We start from the raw sequence: 20,882 nt of genomic DNA, 5'->3' as shown, positions 1-20,882 counted from the left end.
GGGGGGAGTTATTCCCTCCCTTTGGAAACTTTCTTCACTTGGCTTCTGGAGCACATACTGTCCAGATTTTTTTTTTTTAAAGATTTATTTATTTATTCATTCAGAGAGAGCGAAGAGAGAGGCAGAGACACAGGCAGAGGGAGAAGCAGGCTCCATGCAGGAAGCCTGATGTGGGACTCGATCCTGGGTCTCCAGGATCACACCCCGGGCTGCAGGCGGCGCTAAACCACTGCGCCACGGGGGCTGCCCTGTCCAGATTTTCTACCTGCCTCTTTGGCTGTGTCTTCTCAGTCCAAAGCAGTGATCCTCAGCCCAGGCTAGGCATCAGATTTACCTGGTGAGTGCTTTCAAGAATGCTGGTCCCTGGGCTCCACTTCCAGAGTTTCTGCTTTAATCGATCTGGGAAGGTGCCTGGGCATTATTATTTTCCTTCCGTTCCCAGGTGGTTCTGTTGTGCAGATTGAGTGAGGACCCCTGGCCTCACATTGGAGTGCCCTGGCTCAGTACTCAGTGCTTTCTGCACTCACAGGGTGACCTCATCCAATTCCTCAGCTTTAAATACTTCTCCCTGAGCTCCAGACCCATTTATACAACTGTCTGCTTGACATCTCCACTTAGATATCTGGTAGGTATTTTGAATTTACCGTGTGCAGGACAGAATTTCACCTGGCACCCCCATTCGGTTGCTCAGACCAAAAACCTTAGAATCATCCTGGCACCTTCCTTGCTCTCATACCCCACATCTAATCCATAAATAAATCCCCGGGGGCACCACCATCACAGATAGATCTTGAACCTAACCTTTCCCACTTCCACCACTACAGCCAGCTCTAAGCTTCCACTATCCATCCACACCAGTGATATAGCCTCCCAACCAGTCTCCCTGCCTCTACCATGGCTTCCCACAGTCTGTGTATACACAGCACAGAAGCTGTAGCAGCCTCGTAATGTATGTTTTGGGAGTATGATAATTCCCTATTCTCAACTTCCCAATAACTTGCTGTCAAACTGGTAATGAACTACGAAGCCCTTATTATAGCCTATATGACATGTGTGATGTGGCCCTTGGCTGCCTTCTGACCTCATATCACTCACATCATCACTTCCTGAGTTCCAGCCATACTCATCTCCTTACTGTTGCCCCTGCCTCAGGACCTTTGCACCTACTGTCCCTCTAACAAGAATACTCTTCCCTAGATACCTCAACAGTCATTTCCTCAGCAAGATCTTCTCAGATTGATAACAGATTCCCTGTATCCTACATTTTCTTTTTTTATGTAACATTTTTACTCTTGAACATGGTATAATGTATATGCATAGTTATCTCCATTTGCCACCAGAATATAAGTTTTACAAGAGCAAGAACTTCTGTATAAGATTAGTACCTGATATACACACAGTAATTGTTCAGTAAATATTTCTTGAAATAACAAATATTGAACCTCCCCTCCGACCACTGCTGAACTGAGGTTTGGGCAAGAGACACCTCTCAACCCAACCTGTCACAGGTTAGGTATGCACTCCTTGCTGCCTCTACTCAAAGCTTCAAAGCTCTAGACCAAAAGTCAGCAAACTTTTTTTTGTAGAGGGCCAGATAATATTTTAGGTTCCGTGGGCCATACAGTTTCTCTTTCATTTACCCACTGCTGCTATCATAGTATAAAAGGAACTGAAGGGGAGGCCAGGCTGGCTCAGTTGGAAGAGTGTGTGACTCTTGATCTCTCAGATACATGAGTTCAAGCCCTACGTTGGATGTAGAGACTACTTAAAACAAACAAACAAACAAACAAACAAACAAAAAACACACAAAAACAAAAAAGATAGCTGTAGATAATACAAAAACACTTGGACATAGCTGCATTCCAATAAAACTCTATTTACAAAAATAGGAGGCTGACCCCCCCCCCGGCCATGGTTTGCTGGCCTCTGCTCTGAAATTGTCCACCTTTTCCCCAAATCCACATAGAAAGAAATACCCAAAACTACTTGGCAATCTGATCAGCAGGATGAATTTCTTCCCAGAGTGGGAAAATCTGGAGCAACTGCGGCTTGTGTTACCCAAACAGTATACTTCCTCACTACTGGGAAGATGCCAGTGTGGGGCAAAAGGATGGTGAGAGTAAGAGGCAAGCTTTCTTCTTTAAAAAAAAAAGCTGCACTGGCATTTTTCCTTGTCCATCTTCCAAGAAGAGGTGCTGCAGGAGACACTGAGCTCATTTCTACCCCATGATGGAAAAAGTTTAGTTCTGTGGCTTGAAAAAGAGGGACTGCACTTCCCTTTCTTGGGTTCTCCTACAGCACGTTAGATAGAGCATAACATTTCATATACATTATTCATTCAAAGATCTTGAGCCCAGATGGAAAGACCTGGATTAAGAGTTTGGCTCTGCCACTTACTAGCTCTGTGACCTACTTTATGTAGTTGCTGTGGTGATTAAATTAAACAGTGTTTGTAAAATGTGTCCTTGTCACTTAGATAAAGACAGTGTAAATATTATCTGAACCTTATAGCAGCCCGTAGGGAGGATACCATTACTAAACCCATTTCAGAGATGCAGACGCTGAGGTTAGAGAAGTGAAATGGTGAAGTCACTCGTCCAATGGCACACAGTGAGTGAGCAGCAGAGCCCACATTCATTTTTTTTTTTTTTAAAAAAGATGAGCATGAAGCGCATTCTTTATTTTTTTTTTTAAAGATTCTATTTATTTATTCATGAAAGACACACACACAGAGAGAGGCAGAGACACAGGCAGAGGGAGAAGCAGGCTCCATGCAGGGAGCCCGACGTGGGACTCGATCCCGGGTCTCCAGGATCACACCCCGGGCCGAAGGCAGATGCTCAACCGCTGAGCCACCCAGGCGTCCCAGAGCCCACATTCAAATCCAAGTTGTCTGACTCCAGAATGCCTACTCTTATCCACCCTGCGACTTCCTGGTACCTGTAATAAGCACTCAATAAAGGATGGTGCTAAACCTAGCTGGCGCTAGCTCCAGCAGCAGGTGTCGGATGTAACTGAAGAGTCACTGGGAATACAGGTTGATAACTGTGCTTCCAGGCTGAGTGATGTTCATTATCCTCATTCCCTAAATTCTGTTGCCCCAGAGACCTTGTCTATGTGATGTGTGCTTCCCCCCCACTACCCAGGCCTTTCAGAGCCTGCTGACCTCACTGGCATGGTGAGTGGCTACTGGCTGTGGCCTCTCCTCGGTGAAAGGAGAGGCTGTTTACATTGGAGAGTTGCTGACCCAGCTCTCCAAGTATGAGCTCAAGCTGTGGACACGACTCCTAAGGTTCTCCTGTCATTGGTTCATAGGCATTCCCTTTCTTCTTCCTCTTCCTCTCAAGAACCATTCTGGGCTGCAGCCTTGATACCAGAACACCTTGTCCCTTGAGATCATGGAAAATCTTAAGTTGCTGTAAAAAGAGCGGTTAAAGAGTAGGCTTTGGAAACTCCCTGTTAGCAAACCAGTGATCAGTATGGTAGTTCTTGAGAGCAGAGCCCTACGTTGTGTCTTATTTGCACCTACTGTTAGGGTTAACCAAGTGCTGTATTTTGGTTTGACTAAGAACACGGGTTTGGGGAGTCTGGGTGGCTCAGTCAGTTGAGCGTCAGATTCTTGGTTTCAGCTCAGTCATGATCTCAGGGTCGTGAGGTAGAGCCCCATGTCAGACTTCATGGGGAATCTGCTTGAGATTCTTTCTCCTTCTGCCCCTCCCTCCACTCATGCTCACTCTCTATTTAAAATAAATCTTTAAAAAAAAAAGGATATGGGTTTAATATTCTTTTTTTTTAATTTTTATTTATTTATGATAGTCACACAGGGAGAGAGAGAGAGAGGCAGAGACATAAGCAGAGGGAGAAGCAGGCTCCATGCACCGGGAGCCTGATGTGGGATTCGATCCCGGGTCTCCAGGATAGCGCCCTGGGCCAAAGGCAGGCGCCAAACTGCTGCGTCACCCAGGGATCCCTGGGTTTAATATTCTTAAGAAGGTTGGCTAATATTTATTGAGTGCTTGCTGCTTATATGGTAAGCCTTTTGCATGCTTTATATCCTTCCATCCCCCAAACTAGCACCATCTGATAGAACTTCCCCAGGGACAGAAATAGTCTATATCTGCACTGTCCAGTTCAGTAGCCACTCACCACCTGGGGCTATTGAACATTTAAAATGTGGGTAGTGCCACCAAAGAACTGAATTGTTAATTGTGTCTAATTTTAATTAATTTAAATGTAACTAGTCGGGGCACCTGGGTGGCTCAGTGGTTGAGCATCTGCCTTCGGCCCAGGTCGTGATCTTGGGGTCCTGGGATCAAGTCCTGCATCAGGCTTCTCCCTCTGCCCATGTCTCTGCCTCTCTCTGTGTCTCTCATGAATAAATAAATTAAATCTTTTTAAAAAATAAAATAAATGTAATTAGTTCTATGAAGCTAGTGGCTGCTATACTGGACAGCTCAAGTCTCTCCCATTTTACAAATGAGAAAAAAATGAAAGTTGAGACAGTTGAGCAGTTTGGCAAAGGTACTCCACTCCATAGTAGCAGAGCCAAGGTTTGGACCCTTGCTTCCTGCCCACAGCCCCCACTCTTCACCACCATGTTACATACTCTTTCTGTTGTAGTTTCTGCAGAAATGGTTTCCTGGTTGGCAGACTGTTCCCTAAATCATAATATATGTGTGTGTATGCAATCCACCTTGCAGGCAATGTGTGAGACCTACCTAAGAAAGCTGTGAAATTTGCCAAACAATAGAAAAGAAGACCTGCATAAATGTTCCTGTGTGAGAAGACCTAGCCTGGCAATGATACCATTTTTCCTCCCAAATAATCTCTGGACTCAGTATGATTCTTTTCCAAATCCAAAAAGGGACTGTATTGAAATTTGATTCTAAAAGATTGTGCTAGAATAGTCAAAACAATTTTGAAAAAGAATAGTTGTGAGATGGGGTGGACTTGTTCTGCTCGTATCAAAATGAGGAATAAAAGTGAAAATAATAAAAAAATCAGAGACTGGCACAGGAACAGGCAATGGGCTGGTTAAAATAATCTAGACAGGTGGCATGTGAAATCACAAGTCAGTATGGGACCCTTAATAAATGTGGAAATGGATTACCTATCCATAAAGTAATAAGGCTCAATCCTTACCTCATGCCACATATAAAGTAGGGATCTAAATGTAAAAAAAGAAACCAAAAAAGTCCGAAAGCTATAGAAGAATAGAAGTACTTTTATAATATTAGACTGGGGGAAATTGGAAACTGTGAAGGGAAAGGTTGACAGATTTGACTCCATAAAACGTAGAAGTTTCTCAATAGGATAAAAAAAAAAACCCCACCATAAGCAAAATTTAAAGGTCAGTTGACACTGGGTAAAAATAACAATTCAAAGCAACATACAGGGTTGAATCCTCCATCAACAAAGAGCTACAACAGACCATCGAGAAAAAGGCAAGCAGATGGAAGATGGAGCAGATTGAAGAGGGAGTTCACAGGAAAAGAAATAGAAATGGTAGGAATGGCTGATAAGAATGTTCAGCTGCACTAGTGATGAGAGAAATCCAATTTAGATCAGGTCCTGGGGCGCCTGACTGGCTCCATCAGAGGAGCACGCGACTCTTGATCCCGGGGTTGTAAGTTCTCAGCCCCACATTAGGCATAGAGAGTACTTAAAATAAAATCTTAAAAAAAAAAAAAAAAAAAAAAACCCAAACAATTAGGTACTGTTTTCCACCAGTTGGACTGTCAGGAATTCGACTAATTATATCCAGGGTTAGCTGGCACGGTGAGAGTGCAAATCGATCCAGCGTTTTAAAAGGCCTGCAGGTTCTCTCACCGTGCAAAGTACTCACACGGGGATCCACGGATGCTCGCCGATCGTGGGGCATCGAGGAGGGGAGACAGCAGCCATTAGCTAAGGCGTCCTATTTTAGCACGCAGCGCGGCTCTGAAAAAATGTGGTCGCTCTGTCTGTAATGATACGGAAATAGACGCTTCATACACTGTTAAGAAAAAGCACATTTGGGAACAATGAGTATAGCATGACCTGGTTTCACTTTTTAAAAAATTGTTTTTAAGTCTGCCTGTGCAGGAAACGGGTTGGGAGGACACACAAGCCATTGGCCAGGGAGGGGGGCCAGGAGGTCTTTGTACTTTATTTATTTTTTAAAAAAGGTTTTATTTATTTATTCATGAGAGACACAGATTGAGAGAGAGAGAGAGAGAGAGAGAGAGAGAGGCAGAGACACAGGCAGAGGGAGAAGCAGGCTCCATGCAGGGAGCCCGACATGGGACTCGATCCCGGGTCTCCAGGATCAGGCCCTGGACTGAAGGCGGCGCTAAACCGCTGAGCCACCCGGGCTGCCCATCTTTGTACTTTATACACACTTCCAGGTTGCTTGAATTTTTATGGCGAGCAAATGTTGTTTTCGGAATAATTGTTTTAAAGACCTCTTGACCCAAGAAAGGAGTCTGAGTTCCAGCTCTGGCTCCCTCACTGAGCTGACACTCCTAGAAAAGAACTTAACCTCCACCGGTTTTAGCCACCTTCTCTGTTGAAACAAAAACAACATTTTAAAAAAAGCTTTTCCACGTCTCTTGAGTGTTCTAGTAAGCGTGGCTACTTTTATAATCAAGAAAATGAGTAAATGCCCGGTTTGCTCTCTTAATAACGGAGCCCACCAGATCTCAAAAGATCCCACCAGCTCTAAGCCTCCCTGATGTCAGATCTGCTCGGGTTTGGGGGCAAAAAGAAGAAGAAAGAAAGGGTGGACACCGGAATGGTGGTTCTCAGCACTCAAGTGAGCAAGACCGTGTGGGGCCGTGGCTGGGAGGGTGGGATGGTTTGCATAAGCTCATTGCTTTCTTTCCGTTCTGGGAACCTTCCTCCCCAGCCTGCTTCACCCGCCTCTCGGGAGGGAGGGCAACCCCGCGGGACTGGGGCCTGTCCCCGGCCAGCAGGGCTGCTGGGCTTACCCTGGGCCACAGGGAAAAGAGGCTATTTTTGTTGTGGGGCTGAACGGTTGGCCTCTGGCCAGGAGGCGGGCTTGTTGGCCTGGTTGCTGTAGCTTGCTGCTGCCGTCTCTACCACCGCACCCAGACAGCCCTCGAGAACACGATTGTCCCGTGCCAAGAGCTTAAACCTGAGATGCGTGTTCTTCTTGGGTGTCCGTCCCACGTCTGGCCGCTAGAAGGGCAACGGCAGACCAGCATTTGGCTAAAACGAACTTGGAAAGACCTGTGTCCTACGGCTTTACTTGAAAAGGACCCCTGCTTTCTTAGCCCTAACTAACCCCACAGAGCTGCCCTCACCTTCGTCGGCCTTTGCTCAGTGCTGCCGTTCATCTCACCTCCTGTCCTCGACCTTTTATCCAGCCAGCCAGGAAACAAGCATCCTTCTGGGTGTAGACCCTGACATGAGCCTGGCACACACCTCGACCCGTGTCCAGCCTCGTCTGTTTCCACGGGCAAATCCCAGGTCCCGCGTCAGCCTCCGGAGCAGGTGCCCTGGTCTGCCGGCCCTTCGTTTGTGCAGAGGAGCAGCTCCGAGCAGGGCTGTGTGGGGTGCAGCTCCGGGAGCAGGGGGCATTTATACAGACAATACCACATGTGGGCCCCGGGGAGGTGTGGCGCCGCGGCCCTGGCTCGAAGCCTGGGACCACCAGGGACCTACATTCAGACCGAGGATCCTGGATCCCTCCCAGCATCAAGCTGTCATTGCGCAGGGCACTAACTGGGTGCCTCTTGGGGACTGGGCTCTGAGGATACTGCCCTCTGGAGCCTGTAGGGGTCAGTGGCTGGTGCGAGCGGGTCGAGGTGCGCTTCTCTGTTGGTCACCATGGATATCATTTAACTGGTTTTCTTTCTTTTATTTTTGTTTTAATATTTTATTTTTTTAAAGATTATTTATTTATTCATGAGAGACACAGAGAGAGAGGGAGAGAGGCAGAGGGAAGAGCAGGCTCCGTGCAGGGAGCCTGCCATGGGACTCGATCCCAGGACTCCAGGATCACGACCTGGACTGAAGGCGGCGCTGAGCCATGGGGCTGCCCTAATATTTTATTTTTAAGTAATGTCTACACCCAGCGTGGGGCTCGAACCTCCAACCCCGAGATCAAGCGTCGCACGCTCCACCCACTGCTTGTCTTAGCTATGTCTGTCTCAGCCCTCCTCTTCATCTCTCTGTCTCATTTTGGGCGGATTTCTTCTCCTTTCAGTTGCAGAGCTACTTCGCCGCCTGTGAAGACGAGACCCCCGCCATCCGGAACCACGACAAGGTCCTGCAACGTCTGTGCGAGCACTTGGACCACGCCCTGCTGTACGGGTGAGCTGGAGGGAAGTCCCGCGCAGGGTCCGCCTCTCCTCCCGCCTCCCGTGGGCCCAAGGAGATCGCCTCGCTAGGTGGCCGCAGGCGGTCTGTGGTTGCCGGGTCAGCGGGTCAGCGTCTCTGAGCAGGTGGGAGCGGCCGGACAAGCCGTAGCAGCAGATGAGCCACGGCGGGAAGGCGGGAAGGTGGGAAGGCGCAGTGGTTGCCCGTGGGCCCCGCCGGGAGCCCCTCGCTTCAGCCTGGAGCTCGGCACCCACATGAAGGGGGCCGGGCCGGCTGCAGCTTCCCAGGGTGGCCTCCCTCGGGTCACGGCAGCTCCTGTCCTACTTCCTCAGCCTGCAAGACCTCTCCTCTGGCTACTGGGTGCTTGTGGTGCATTTCACCCGGAGAGAGGCCATCAAACAGATCGAGGTGCTGCAGCACGTGGCCACCAACCTGGGGCGCAGTGAGTAGCACCAGCACGATGCTGCGGGCAGCGGGGGCTCCGGGGGCCTGGGGGTCAGCCCCGGCGAGGCTGAGGGCCAGGGGCGGGCAGCTGCTGGTGCCCTGCACGTAACAATTAAGGGGGTGGGTGGAAGGAGAGTGAGGTGCTAAGGAGAACCAGAGCCCGATCCCAGAACGGGGAGCCTGGCCCCTCTCCCTGAGCGAGGATCAGTGTTAGCCGGCAGGATCGGTGCACGCAGGATCGGTGCACAGTCCTTAGGCTTCTCGACCCACCTGGAGTTTGTACCCTGCGCTCCCGGTCAGAGTTCACTGGCCTGCCACCAGCGAGGGTCTGACTAGGGAACACAGATTTCAGGGGTGACGGCACTCCCAACAAGAGAGGAGGCTGTCCGAGTGCTTGAGCCCCTCGGCTACCCTTGCTGCGCTTCCTGCCCTCGCTTGGCCGAAAGAGCCAGCCCCCGACAGAACTTCCCTCTGGTCACTCCTGCCCTTCATTTGCAGGCAGGGCCTGGCTGTACCTGGCGCTCAACGAGAACTCCCTGGAAAGCTACCTGCGGCTGTTTCAGGAGAACCTGGGTCTGCTGCATAAATACTACGTCAAGTGAGTGTCTGGAACAGTTTGTCTCACGCAGCCCCGGAGCTCCCGTTGAACCTCATCCCAAAGCCTCTTGTCACTTGCACACATCACGGTGTGCCATGCCGAGAACCCGTCAGAGATGGCCGAAGAGCCCTCAGCACCTTGCCTCTCATGGCTCTGCCAGGAGTACGGCGTTCCAAACGCTCCGCCCCCGCCCAGCCCTCAGACCTTACTAGAATGCTCAGCCTTTGCTCGGCTGCTGCCAGAACAAAGCATTTATGTCATCTGCTAAGAGCCAGATGAACCCTATGCAGGCCCCGGATCTGAAGACCATGCCGACAGAGCTGTGGGGCTCCAACCCCAGGAGGAGGTGCTCCAACGGAGTGGGTGAAGGCTGCCCCAAGCTGGGTGCCCTCCAGGCAGTGGGGATGTCACATGTCAAATTTCAACACAGCCGGCTCGCCCGCGAGGTTGGGGCCAAGCTGGTAACCATCATCCCTCCTCGTGTCTCACAGGAATGCCCTGGTCTGCAGCCACGATCACCTGACTCTCTTCCTGACCTTGGTGTCTGGGCTGGAGTTCATTCGATTCGACCTGGATCTGGTGAGACTCCCGGGCTCTTGCTGCCTCTAGGGGCAGACGTGCTGTTTTACTTCCCTGGTCCCTCTCAGGGAGCCTGTGGGTGTGACTGAGCCTGAGCAATGCCCCAGCCCCGTTTGTTCAGGGTCAGAACAGTGGAACTGAATGGAAGGGGTTGATTCTCTCTCGGCTTCTCTAAGCCAGAATCCTAGTTCAGGTGACTCCCTCCTGCCTCTCTTCCAGACTTGGAGAAGAGATACACTGCCTGGAAAATTTAGCGTTAATGTACCCTCCTTGTTGTTTAGGATATGAGTGTTGTTTTTGTGGGGTTTTTTTTTTAATGATTTTATTTATTTATTCCTGAGAGACACAGAGAGAGAGGCAGAGACACTTGCAGAGGGGGAAGCAGGGTCCCTACAGGGACCCCATGTGGGACTCGCTCCCAGGACCCCAGGGTCATGCCCTGAGCCAGAGGCAGATGCTCAACCATTGGGCCACCCAGGCATCCCTTGCATTACTCCTTTTAGCGACTTATTTTGGAATGTAGTGCCGTAAGCCCCCTGATTTCCCAGAGGAGAGCAAGCATGGGAGGTAGGACGGCGGCAGGCCTGCCCAGGCACCGAGGCCTCCGCAGCCAAGCCTGCTCCCTGCGCTCTCCTCTCAGGACGCTCCGTACTTAGACTTGGCCCCCTACATGCCCGACTACTACAAACCCCAGTACCTGCTGGACTTCGAAGACCGCCTCCCCAGCTCGGTGCAGGGCTCGGACAGCCTGTCCCTCAACTCCTTCAACTCCGTCACCTCCACCAACCTGGAGTGGGATGACAGCGCCATCGCCCCATCCAGTGAGGGTAAGCGCCTCGGGCAGAAGGCAGCCACGCTCTGCTGTGGCACTGGTGCTGGAGCCACTTACACTTGGCTGGGTGACGGGTCTCTGGGGGAGACTGGAAGTTCAACAGGGCCGAGCATTTCCCAGGCCTTCATTCGTTTCCTCAGCATCTCCGTGGTCGGTGGAACACTGGTTCTGGGGACGAAAGGCCAAGATGAGACCGTGTGAATCCAGGCTAGGGCTGCAGGCCTGGGGCCGGGGAGAGGGCGCAGGGTGGGCCGTGTTCTAAGTGAGGAAGGATTGACTGTGTGCCCGGAAGCTCCCTGCCGTTGCAGGGGTGAGTGCTGCCTGCCTGGGGCGGTTAGACTCTGGTCCTAGGCAGAAAGAGGCTGAGCAGCCCCTGCAGGGAGGAGAGAGCCAGATGGGTCCGGGATGTAGCGGAGATTTGCCCCTGTCTCCTGAGCCCACCTGATTTCTGAGGCCCTCCACCTGCTAGGGTGTTAGCGCCAACGGCATCCACTGCATCAAAGTCGGAAAAAGTTGTCAAGTCTGTAGGTCATCTTGTCGTCTTGATCCAATGACTGATTGGAGCAGCCTGGTTTCTTTCAAACCTTAGGCTTCTGCGTTCATTTGAAAAACTGGCGGTTTCTCCACCTTCACCCCCACGTGGGAAACGAGAGCTCTTCATTTACTGCACCTGCCTCACCTCCAGGGAAGGAGACCCCAAGCACGAGTTCAGCCCTCAGGGCTCCCTGGAAGTGCTTTGGCCTTGCGACCTTGGCCTTCTTTCTTCATGAAAGCTTGTGCAATGGGCCCAAGGCCCATGAGGCCGGTTACTTCCAGCCTTGTTAGCAAGGCTTGCATTGCTCCTTGTACGAGCAGAGGGCAGTGGCTCAGTCTCCTCGGATTGGGCTCATGGGCCGCCTCCCAGAAGGCAGGGGCTGGGCCCTGAAGGGGTAGTCGGGCCGTCCACAGTGGAGGTGTCCCCCTGACCCCACCTCACCCCCGATGCTGGGTTCAGAGGGAAGGAAGGCAGGGGATGGGAGCCCACGCTCTTCTCAGCCAGAACCAGGTCCTGGGGCTGGCAAGGATTGTCCCCAGGGTCTTCCCAACAACCCAGCTGAGAAGCAACGTGAGCTCCCTGAAGCCATTAGAGAAAATGCAGAAAGTTTACCTTTTTCCTCTCTCGTTTTCTCCCCATGCCTCCCGCCCCACCACCCCCACCCTCCCTGTCCCTCCACTACCGGTTTCTAATCTTCAGTTTTGTCCCTCGTTTTTATAGATTATGATTTTGGAGATGTGTTTCCAGCAGTGCCGTCTGTACCCAGCACAGACTGGGAAGGTGGGCCAGAGTCCGCTGTTACCCTCTTTTCCTGTTTTGCTGCGTTTCCGTGCCAAGCTTGCTGCATGATTCGAAATCAGCTCGTTGTTTATAATAATGTCAATGATCCTAATAAAGCCAAGTTTGGTGTTCACATAGATGGAATTCTGCAGTAGGAGAACTTGACCCCAATTCTAGGCAAACCCTTCTGGTGCAGGGCTCCTGCCTTTACGCGGTGGCCTCGTGGTGTCACCAGGGGATTGCGTTGCACGGCCCCAGAGATCACCCTCCCCCTTTCTGATGCCCGTGGAAGCACCGGGTACGTGTAGGGAATTGCCAGCTCCTGGGGCGCCAGTGGCCTGACCGGCAGTGAGCAGAGACTTGTTCTGGAAAGCGTGGGTTGAACCTGCGGATCATAAGCTCCTTTAGGTCAGATGTGCTTCTGGGTCAGAAGCCTCAAGAAGTGGAGGCAGAGGGCTCGACCCCCCGCCCCACTCCGGTGTGGGTGGCTTCCTCCCCGGTGGTGTTGAGAGACTGAGGATCCCGATGGGCGAGATTGCCCAGGCACAGCCGAAACTTCCTACAGGGAGATTCTCTTAGAGGTTTTAAGGCAGATTAAAATCCAGGCTGTGGGCCTCCCACCTGTCCACTAGGCGGCAGCAGTGCTCGGGCGACCGCCTGCCCAGGGCTCCCCGGCTGGGCTTCTGGAAACCAGGCGGCTCTACCGCACGTTCCCATGATTACTGAAGGCACAGGGCTCGTTTCTGAGGGGTTAATGCTTCCTCCTTAGATCTGAGGCCAGAACCCCCACCCCCCGGGAGGCAGAGCCTGCTGCCCTGTGGGCTGCTGCTGCCCAGGGCCAGCCCCGGGGGGGAGCGGATGCTGGCTGCTGACTGCTCCCGGGGCAGGAGGGGCAGGAGGCGTAGGTGCCTCTTTCCACTGCTCCAGAGCTGGCCCCTTGTTACCAGCGCCGTGATCTCAGAGTAACGGATGACAGATGATCTTTTTCCGAGGAATGTATGAAATAGCTTAGTTTGTAGGGAAATAAGATATGGCCTTGGGGAAAATTAATTATATCATCTGGCCAAGAGAGTAGCACTGGAGAGTGCCACGGGTTAGTTAAGATGAAATCCAGAATTCCATCGTAACATCGTTTATCGTCTCAACCTCTCTTCTTGCAGTGCACATGCTGGGCATTGGTTTCTCCCCCTCTGATTCTAACCACTAACCCCCTCCTGACCCAGCTCCTTGCCGCCCTTTGCAGTCACCTGACAAGCAGGGCCCGACCTTCCTCCGCAGCCCTCCAGAGCTCCCGGTGGCCTGAGAACTAACAATCTGGGTTGCACTGCTTGCTCAGGCTGGGCCGGGTGGGGCTCCAGGGCGGGGTGAGCTTTGTCCCCACCATGGTCTCCTGCTTTCCTGAGTCCCCAGGTCTGCTCCGGCAGCTCACCTGGGGGGGCTTTGTCTTCTCCTTCCACCTGGAGGAAAGCAGGATTTGGGGGCAGCTCCAAACTCTGGGCCCAGGGGCAGGGGTGGGGGCGGCCTTCTGTGGTCCTTGGCTTGTTTACAGAGCTGGTGGGTAACCCAGCCCTGACACCCACCGTCCTGTGGCCTGCTCACTCACTGGGTGGGACTCCTCCCACAAGCAACTGCAGACCCCTAGGGGCTGGGACGACAATGTAGGGCCTCACGGGAACCGGGACAACAATGTAGGGCCTCACAGGACCCAGGACGACAATGTAGGGCCTCACTGGACTCGGGACAACAATGTAGGGCGTCACGGGACCCGGGATGACAATGTAGGGCCTCACGGGACCCGGGACGACAATGTAGGGCCTCACGGGACCCGGGACAGCAATGTAGGGCCTCACGGGACCCAGGGCAACAATGTAGGGCCTCACGGGACCCGGGACAGCAATGTAGGACCTCATAGGACCTCACAGGACCCGGGACAACAATGTAGGGCCTCACAGGACCTGGGACAACAATGTAGGGCCTCACAGGACCCTTTTTTGAGACCTAAGGGCAAGGTTTTCCCCATGTGAGCACTGAGGCTGGGGAGGCCCAGGGTATCTGCAGGAAGTCTCGTATGTCACTCGTGATTTTCTGGCTGGGCTGGCAATGGCTTCTGGCCCCCACCTTTGTCCTTATATTAAAAGACAATGTACTTTTAAAAAAATGGATGATGTGCTGCGTCAGCAGACAGCTGCCCAGTGGTTTCCAAGACCCACTAGGAAGTGGACAGCAGGTTGGGCGGTTCCAGATGAGGCTGAGGATGGGAAGCATGTTTGCCACGTCTCCTGTGGGCAGATCATGGCCAACAAGATGTGTGTGAGCTGGCCAGTGAGGCGTGACCATCCCGTGTCCCGTGCCATTAGCTCTCAGCCGACCTCTCTGACAGCTGGGCCTCCGTTCCCTGCCGCGGCGGCTCCATCTGCCACCAGATAATGCCCCGTGTGCTCTCCGTGCTCCTGTTTCTGGGCTGGCTGGGTGGGGGCGTGGGGGTAGGGGGGCAGTTAAACCTGCCCCTCTGGAGAGGAAGCATCCCCCGCCCCCCTTCTCCCCTGGGTGGAGCCAAGGGTGAGGGGGACTCAGAAAGGACCGGCAGGAAGGCAGAGACTTGAGCGAGATGGAGTTCCCAGCTCTCGCCCTAACGGGGTGCCTGGTCCTGCCCCCCGCTGCGGGGGTGTGACCATGTCAGGGAGAGAAGCAGCCTTGGGGGGCACCCGCTCGCCACACCTCCCTTCCCTTTGCATCTCCTTGGCGCCCCGGTCTCATCCTCCCTACTGTGCTCTGGGCCCTTCCGCCTTCCGCCTTGCTCCTCGCCCCCTGGACTCCCTCTCCTGTCTCAGCCCCTCCCCTCAGCTTCTCGGATCCCCACTGTCTCCCTCTATTTTCTCTCCCTTTTTTGCTTTTTATCTGCCTCTGGTGGGCAGAGCGGGGACCCTCCAGGGGACGTTGGGTGTGTCAGCCCCGCCGTGGCCGGTGGCACTGAAGGGGCCGCCGGGGACCCCTCTGGCTCCCTCTGACGGAGGGCTCTAAGGTTAACCTCTTGAGGCATCAAGGTCACCGTCCCTGAGGGGCTTCAGCCTGGAGCTGCTTAACCTCGGGGCTCGGAACTCGGACTCGGCCAAGTCGCTGGGAGCTCTCGCGGGTTCTCGGTGGCGGGGCGATGGTGTCGCTCCAGGTCACTCTTAAAGCACAGATCCCGTGTCCTGTTGGTCTGGGCCTCTACTCCTCAGTCAGGGCCACCCCGACCAGATTTCCCCGGGAGGAGCTCAGCTGCCTCCCTCGTGAGATAAGGCATGCTCGGGGGCCTGGGGGCCCCAGGCGGCGTCTGACGGGCTGCCTCCTGTTTCCCGTCCTCCCAGATGGAGACCTCACGGACACGGTCAGCGGCCCCCGCTCCACTGCTTCCGACCTGACCAGCAGCAAGGCTTCCACCAAGAGTCCCACCCAGCGCCACAACCCCTTCAGTGAGGACCCAGCAGAGACGGTGTCCTCCTCCGACACCACCCCTGTGCACACCACCTCTCAGGAGAAGGGGGAACCCCACACTCTCGACCTGCCGGACGCCTGCACAGAGCTCGAAGTCATTAGGTCAGCGGGGAGGGGCCCCGGGAGAAGTGGGGTGAGCATCCCCGAGTCCGGCCTGTCCACCCCTTGCATCACGTTTCAGTCCACGCACGCCGGGACCCTGCCCCCCGGGGGCAGATAGGCATCTTCCTGGAGATGAAGTGGTTCTCCAGGAGTTCTTCAGGCAAGAAGAAACAGGGCCCGAGCCCAGGAGACGCTGTGGCCCAGGTCTCCAGGGCCGGAAGGTCGCCTTCTCCCCGGGGGGCTTCTTGGAATGTCGATGTACCGTTTCTGCGATCTGTACTCATTCCAGTTCCGTGTGGCTCCCTGAAGGAGAAGTGTCTCCATCACGTAGACAGGGACCTACAGGGAAGGGAAGGAGGAGGCGCAGGGCAGATCGGGACGCTCTGGGCCCAGAGCCTCCCGGGCTCCCTGACCTCCCCCTGCTCCTGCCCCTGAGACTCTCCACGCTGAGTAAGATGCTGTGCGTGTCGTACCCTCCGAGGCTTGCTGGCCCGAGGGGGGGGTCAGGGGTCCCGCTCTGTGGGTCAGTTCAAGGCCTGAGCAGCTTAAGTGGCTCCGACCTGGGGTCGCCTTGCCAGACCCATTCCAGCCACCCTGCAACCAAAGAAGTGTGAGCCCAGAAGACTTCGAGTGCACTTCTGGTTGAGCCATCCCCGGTGATAACCTGCTGGGAAGTGAGGTCAGCTCAGGGTCCCTTGGCCACATCCCAAGGGGAGGGCCAAGTGGAGGTGCCATCGTTCTGACCGACCAGGGCCTGTGTTTGCTCCCGAGAGCACAGCTGGCATAGCTGCGTCCTCAGCTAGAACTCGTGGGACGTGCTCAGGGGTTCCTCGGGTCCCCGCCTCCAGCAACGGGGGCGTACCTCAGGGCCTGAGCTGCTCCGGCCCCCTGGCCTGGGGCCTCCCACCCAGGACCTCTGAAGCCCTGGCTATGCCCTCAGAGGTCACATGCCCAGATCCCCCCTTTCGACCCAGCCCACCTAATTGCCCGGTACTGCGGCGCTCAGGTGGTAAGCCTGCCCCATCACTCCTGTCCAGGGTCACGAAGAAGAAGAAGACCGGCAAGAAGAAGAAGGCGAGGTCGGATGAGGAGGCTAGCCCCCTCCACCCCTCCTCCACCCAGGACGGCTGTGCCCGCCGCGGGGGGGATGGTGACAGCCTTGTCAGCAGCCCAGGCCTGGGGCGGGCGTCCCCGGACGCCACCTTTACGCCCCCCCAGGAGGAGGGAGAGGGGCCCAGCAGCACAGCCGAGAGCAGCGAGCTCTCGGAGCCCGGCCCGGTGGGCCTGCTTATCCCCGAGATGAAGGACACGTCCATGGAGCGCTTGGGGCAGCCCCTGAGCAAGGTGATCGACCAGCTCAACGGGCAGCTGGACCCCAGCACCTGGCGCTCCCACGCCCAGTCCCCAGACCAGTCCTTTCGGGCCGGCTCTCCCGGGGACGCCCCGGAGAAGCCACCATGTTGCGACTTTAGTGAGGGGCTTCCAGCCCCCATGGACTTCTACCGCTTTACCGTCGAGAGTCCAAGCACTCTTACATCAGGTGGCAGCAACCATGACCCTGCAGGGCCTGGCCAACCGCTGCATGTTCCTGGTAGCCCTGAGACTGCTGGCCAAGAAGAGGGAGGAGGAGGAAGAGAGGGACAGACGCCTGGGCCCCTAGAGCGCGCCCCGAGGGAGGCCGGGGGGCCAGAGCCCCGGGAACTGGACCCTGAGTCGCCCCTGGTCCGGGAGGGGCCTGTGCCTGAACCGGAGCCGGGGGCCCGCGAGGCTCTTTGCCAGCTCAAGCGAGACCGGCCCAGCCCGTGCGTGAGCAGCGCTGAGGACTCTGGGGTGGATGAGGGGCAGGGGAGCCCGTCGGACACGACCCACTCGGCAGAGTTCAGGTGAGGGGGCCCCCCGGGCGGCCGGCCTGACACTCGCCCCCGGCGCCCCGCGGCCCGCGACGGTGGGCATCTGCCCTCCAGATACCCTGAGCGCAGCCGTGGACGCCCCGGCCTGGGCCGGGAGGCGGGGTGGGCTGGGAGTGTCCCCGCCACCGCCACTGCGGCTCCGGTCAGGGGCAGAGCCGCCCGCCCCTGGCCTAGCCTGACACCCTCCCCACGCGTGTCCCTCTCTCAGAGTGGACAACAATCACCTACTCCTGCTGATGATCCACGTGTTCCGAGAAAACGAAGAGCAGCTCTTCAAAGTGAGTCCCGGGAGCTCACGGACGGCCGAGGCGGGAGGCGTGCTGGCCGGGCCGGGGCGGCGGGGGCCAGGGCGCCTGACCCCGCTCCGTGTCGGCCCCGCAGATGATCCGGATGAGTACCGGGCACATGGAGGGCAACCTGCAGCTGCTCTACGTGCTGCTCACAGACTGCTACGTCTACCTGCTTCGGAAAGGTGCCTGCCGCCCCGGGCCCGGCCAGAGGCAGAGGATGAGACTGACTCCCTCCCTTTCTCTGCGCCCCCCACCCCGGCTCTCGGCCGCCTGGTGGTGACCGAAACACCCCAGCGGGTGCCACCGGCCATCCCGGCAGCCCCGTGGGAGCCGGGGCCTGCCTGCCACGAGCCCCGCGCCCTCCGCCTCCTCCACCGTGTCAGATCGCAGGGCAGGGACGGGTCCTCTCTCAGAGAGGCCAGGTCTTAGACATGGGGCAGGGGGAGGGAAAAGAGGCCACTGCGAGTTATAGGCATCGGGGTCTCCTCTCTCAGGGGCCGCGGAGAAGCCATACCTGGTGGAAGAGGCTGTTTCTTACAATGAACTTGACTATGTGTCGGTGAGTGCAGGCTCTGCAGTTGCCATATGCTGTAGGACAGGGCCCCTCGGGCGCCCACCCGGCCACCCACCGCAGCTGCAGAGGAGGCGTGTCCTGCCTTGGCCCCAGCGCCCCCGGGGTCGGGCGTCAGCTTATCTCTCGAGCAGCTTCTACAGGTGATGCGGGGGATAAGAACCGAGTCTGAGATGCCTCTTCATCCACCATATTTCTGACCATCCCTCCCCAGCTCTCGGGGGCTCTCCCTGCGGCCACTCCAGGGCGTGCTTCCTCCCTCCCCAGCAGCCCTCACCTGGCCGGGCTGCCTCTTCCGCAGCAGCCGAGCCCCGTGCGCATGTGAAGCTGTTGTTTCCGGCAGGTGGGCCTCGACCAGCAGACGGTGAAGCTGGTGTGCACCAACCGCAGGAAGCAGTTTCTGCTGGACACGGCCGACGTGGCCCTGGCCGAGTGAGTGACATGCCCCTGCCCCCCCCACCTCCCCTGGCCTGGAGCCCCCGCCCCTAGGGATGGAGGGTGCAAGGTAGGAAACAGAGAAGTGGAGATCAGGTGTGTTCCCTCTGGCACCTGCTGGAAGCGTGCAAGCACACTGACGGACTCACGTCATCAGCTCAGGTGACCTCAGACCCTGTGTGGCCTCCAGAGAGGACTGGCCTGAGGGCTGACGTGAGTTATCAGCAAGAACACGAGTCCGGCTGCTGGGCCACGGGGGCCATGGGTGCCCCCCCGCCCCGATGCCTTCATACAAAAATTACTGGTAATGAGATCGTGTCGTTGTACTGACTTGGGTCCCACCCACTCTGGTTCCGCTGCACCACCGGGGCTGGTCCTCCCTCGCCAGCAGCGCCCGGGCCCCTGGCCACTGGGAATGGCCTTTTCCAGGTCATCGTTTGAGGCCAGTGATCGCTGGGCATCACTGCCCCAGCTGCTGCCCTGAGCTCTGGCTCCAGCCAGCAACCTCCCTGAAGTTTCTGTGCCCCCAGGCCAGAATCCTGTCCAGTTGAGAGGCAGGCCTCCCCGCTGCCACCCCCCCGGGGCCTCTGACAGCAAACCCCACTCCCTGTGTAGGTTCTTCTTGGCTTCTTTGAAGTCCGCAATGATCAAAGGCTGCCGGGAACCACCTTACCCCAGCATCCTGACTGATGCCACCATGGAGAAGCTGGCACTGGCCAAATTTGTGGCCCAGGAGTCCAAGTGTGAGGTAAGTGCCAGGAGTGGAGGGAAACTGTCGTCCCTGAGAGGCCACCTCTGGTGTGAGGTCAGGCCGTGCAAGTAGAGGTCTTTAGCTTCTCCGTCACCCACCGGGGAGGGGCTCTCCTGCCCCTGGGTCCTGTCCCCCGCCCCACCTGGGGCGTGTCCTTGCTTCCTCCATGGCCATTCCTGGGGCTGGGCCGCTGGTGAGCCTGGCCCATACCTCACCGCTCTGTCTGCTGCCCACCCCCCCAGGCCACTGCTGTCACCGTGCGCTTCTATGGGCTTGTACACTGGGAGGACCCCATGGATGAGTCCCTGGGTCCCGTCCTCTGCCACTGCTCACCCCCCGAGGGCACCATCACCAAAGAAGGCATGCTGCATTACAAGGCAGGCACCTCCTACTTGGGCAAAGAGCACTGGAAGACTTGCTTCGTGGTACTCAGGTGGGAGCCCCCGCAGCTCTGGCCTCGGGCATGTCCTGGAGCTCGTTGGGCAGTCAGGCCCTCAGCTGGGATCTCTGTGGGCAGGCCACAGAGGAGAGCAGCCCAAGGGGGCCTCCTTCCAGCCCCGCAAGGGTTTTAGGGTAGGCATACCTCGGGATATTAGAGCTCCTGGGTAAAGCCAGCCATCTTCGGGGCCCAGGGCATCCGGGGGCACGTCAGGTGTAGATGTGGGCTCGGCTGCTCCAAGCCGTTCTCTGCCCCAGGTCGGCCTGAGGGGGTAGCGTGCCCTCCTGTGCCTCTGGTTCCTTCTTCACCCTCCCTTCCATAGAAGACAGGCCTCTTGGCCCCTGGGGCTTAAGGCCCCAGCTTGCAGGGGGCCCCCCGGATGTGGGCTCCACCTGGCCCTTGGTTCTTGGGACAGGCCTCACCCCTGCTGTGTTGTGCTCCTGCAGCAACGGGATCCTCTACCAGTATCCTGACCGCACCGATGTCACCCCTCTGCTCTCGGTGAACATGGGGTGAGTGTCCTGGTGAAGGGGGCTGGGCGGTGTGGGGACTCCGGCTGAGCCTGGGGCCCAGGGCTCCTGTCCCCCTGGCTTGAGCTGCCAAGGGCCTCTTGTCATCCTGCCCCACTCAGCTGCACCCCATCCAGCAGCCCTGACTGGTACCCAGGGGTCTGCGGAGCTCTCAGGGCCACAGGACCCCAGGCCAGGGGAGCAGGGGCAGCTTCCTGTGAGGGAAGCAAGAGGAACTCCTTGCCGGGAAAGGATCTGGCCCGGCAGGGGCGGCAGTTGCTGCCCTGGCAGCTCCTGACCTGCTGGAA

At 56.2% G+C, this 20,882-nt stretch overlaps 1 protein-coding gene across 2 annotated transcripts in view; it reads left to right on the top strand.

Moving 5' to 3' along the window:
- The window catches only part of PLEKHM2 (pleckstrin homology and RUN domain containing M2), a 38,465-nt gene that overhangs the window by 14,919 nt on the left and 2,664 nt on the right, over positions 1–20,882 (top strand). The window contains exons 2-16 of one of the 2 annotated variants that reach the window (XM_072828204.1): positions 8,210–8,316; positions 8,655–8,764; positions 9,265–9,364; positions 9,856–9,943; positions 10,584–10,770; positions 12,031–12,090; positions 15,441–15,669; positions 16,707–17,552; positions 17,788–17,857; positions 17,961–18,051; positions 18,364–18,428; positions 18,784–18,872; positions 19,491–19,623; positions 19,869–20,059; positions 20,512–20,577. In XM_072828204.1, the coding sequence (XP_072684305.1) occupies positions 8,210–8,316; positions 8,655–8,764; positions 9,265–9,364; positions 9,856–9,943; positions 10,584–10,770; positions 12,031–12,090; positions 15,441–15,669; positions 16,707–17,552; positions 17,788–17,857; positions 17,961–18,051; positions 18,364–18,428; positions 18,784–18,872; positions 19,491–19,623; positions 19,869–20,059; positions 20,512–20,577 (2,432 nt within the window). The remainder of the gene's footprint in view (positions 1–8,209; positions 8,317–8,654; positions 8,765–9,264; positions 9,365–9,855; positions 9,944–10,583; positions 10,771–12,030; positions 12,091–15,440; positions 15,670–16,706; positions 17,553–17,787; positions 17,858–17,960; positions 18,052–18,363; positions 18,429–18,783; positions 18,873–19,490; positions 19,624–19,868; positions 20,060–20,511; positions 20,578–20,882) is intronic. The other variant, XM_072828205.1, reaches the window with a different exon arrangement.

Source organism: Canis lupus, chromosome 5 (assembly GCF_048164855.1).
Source record: "Canis lupus baileyi chromosome 5, mCanLup2.hap1, whole genome shotgun sequence".
Classification (NCBI taxonomy): Eukaryota; Metazoa; Chordata; class Mammalia; order Carnivora; family Canidae; genus Canis; species Canis lupus.
This window is presented reverse-complemented; position numbering and strand designations above follow the sequence as displayed.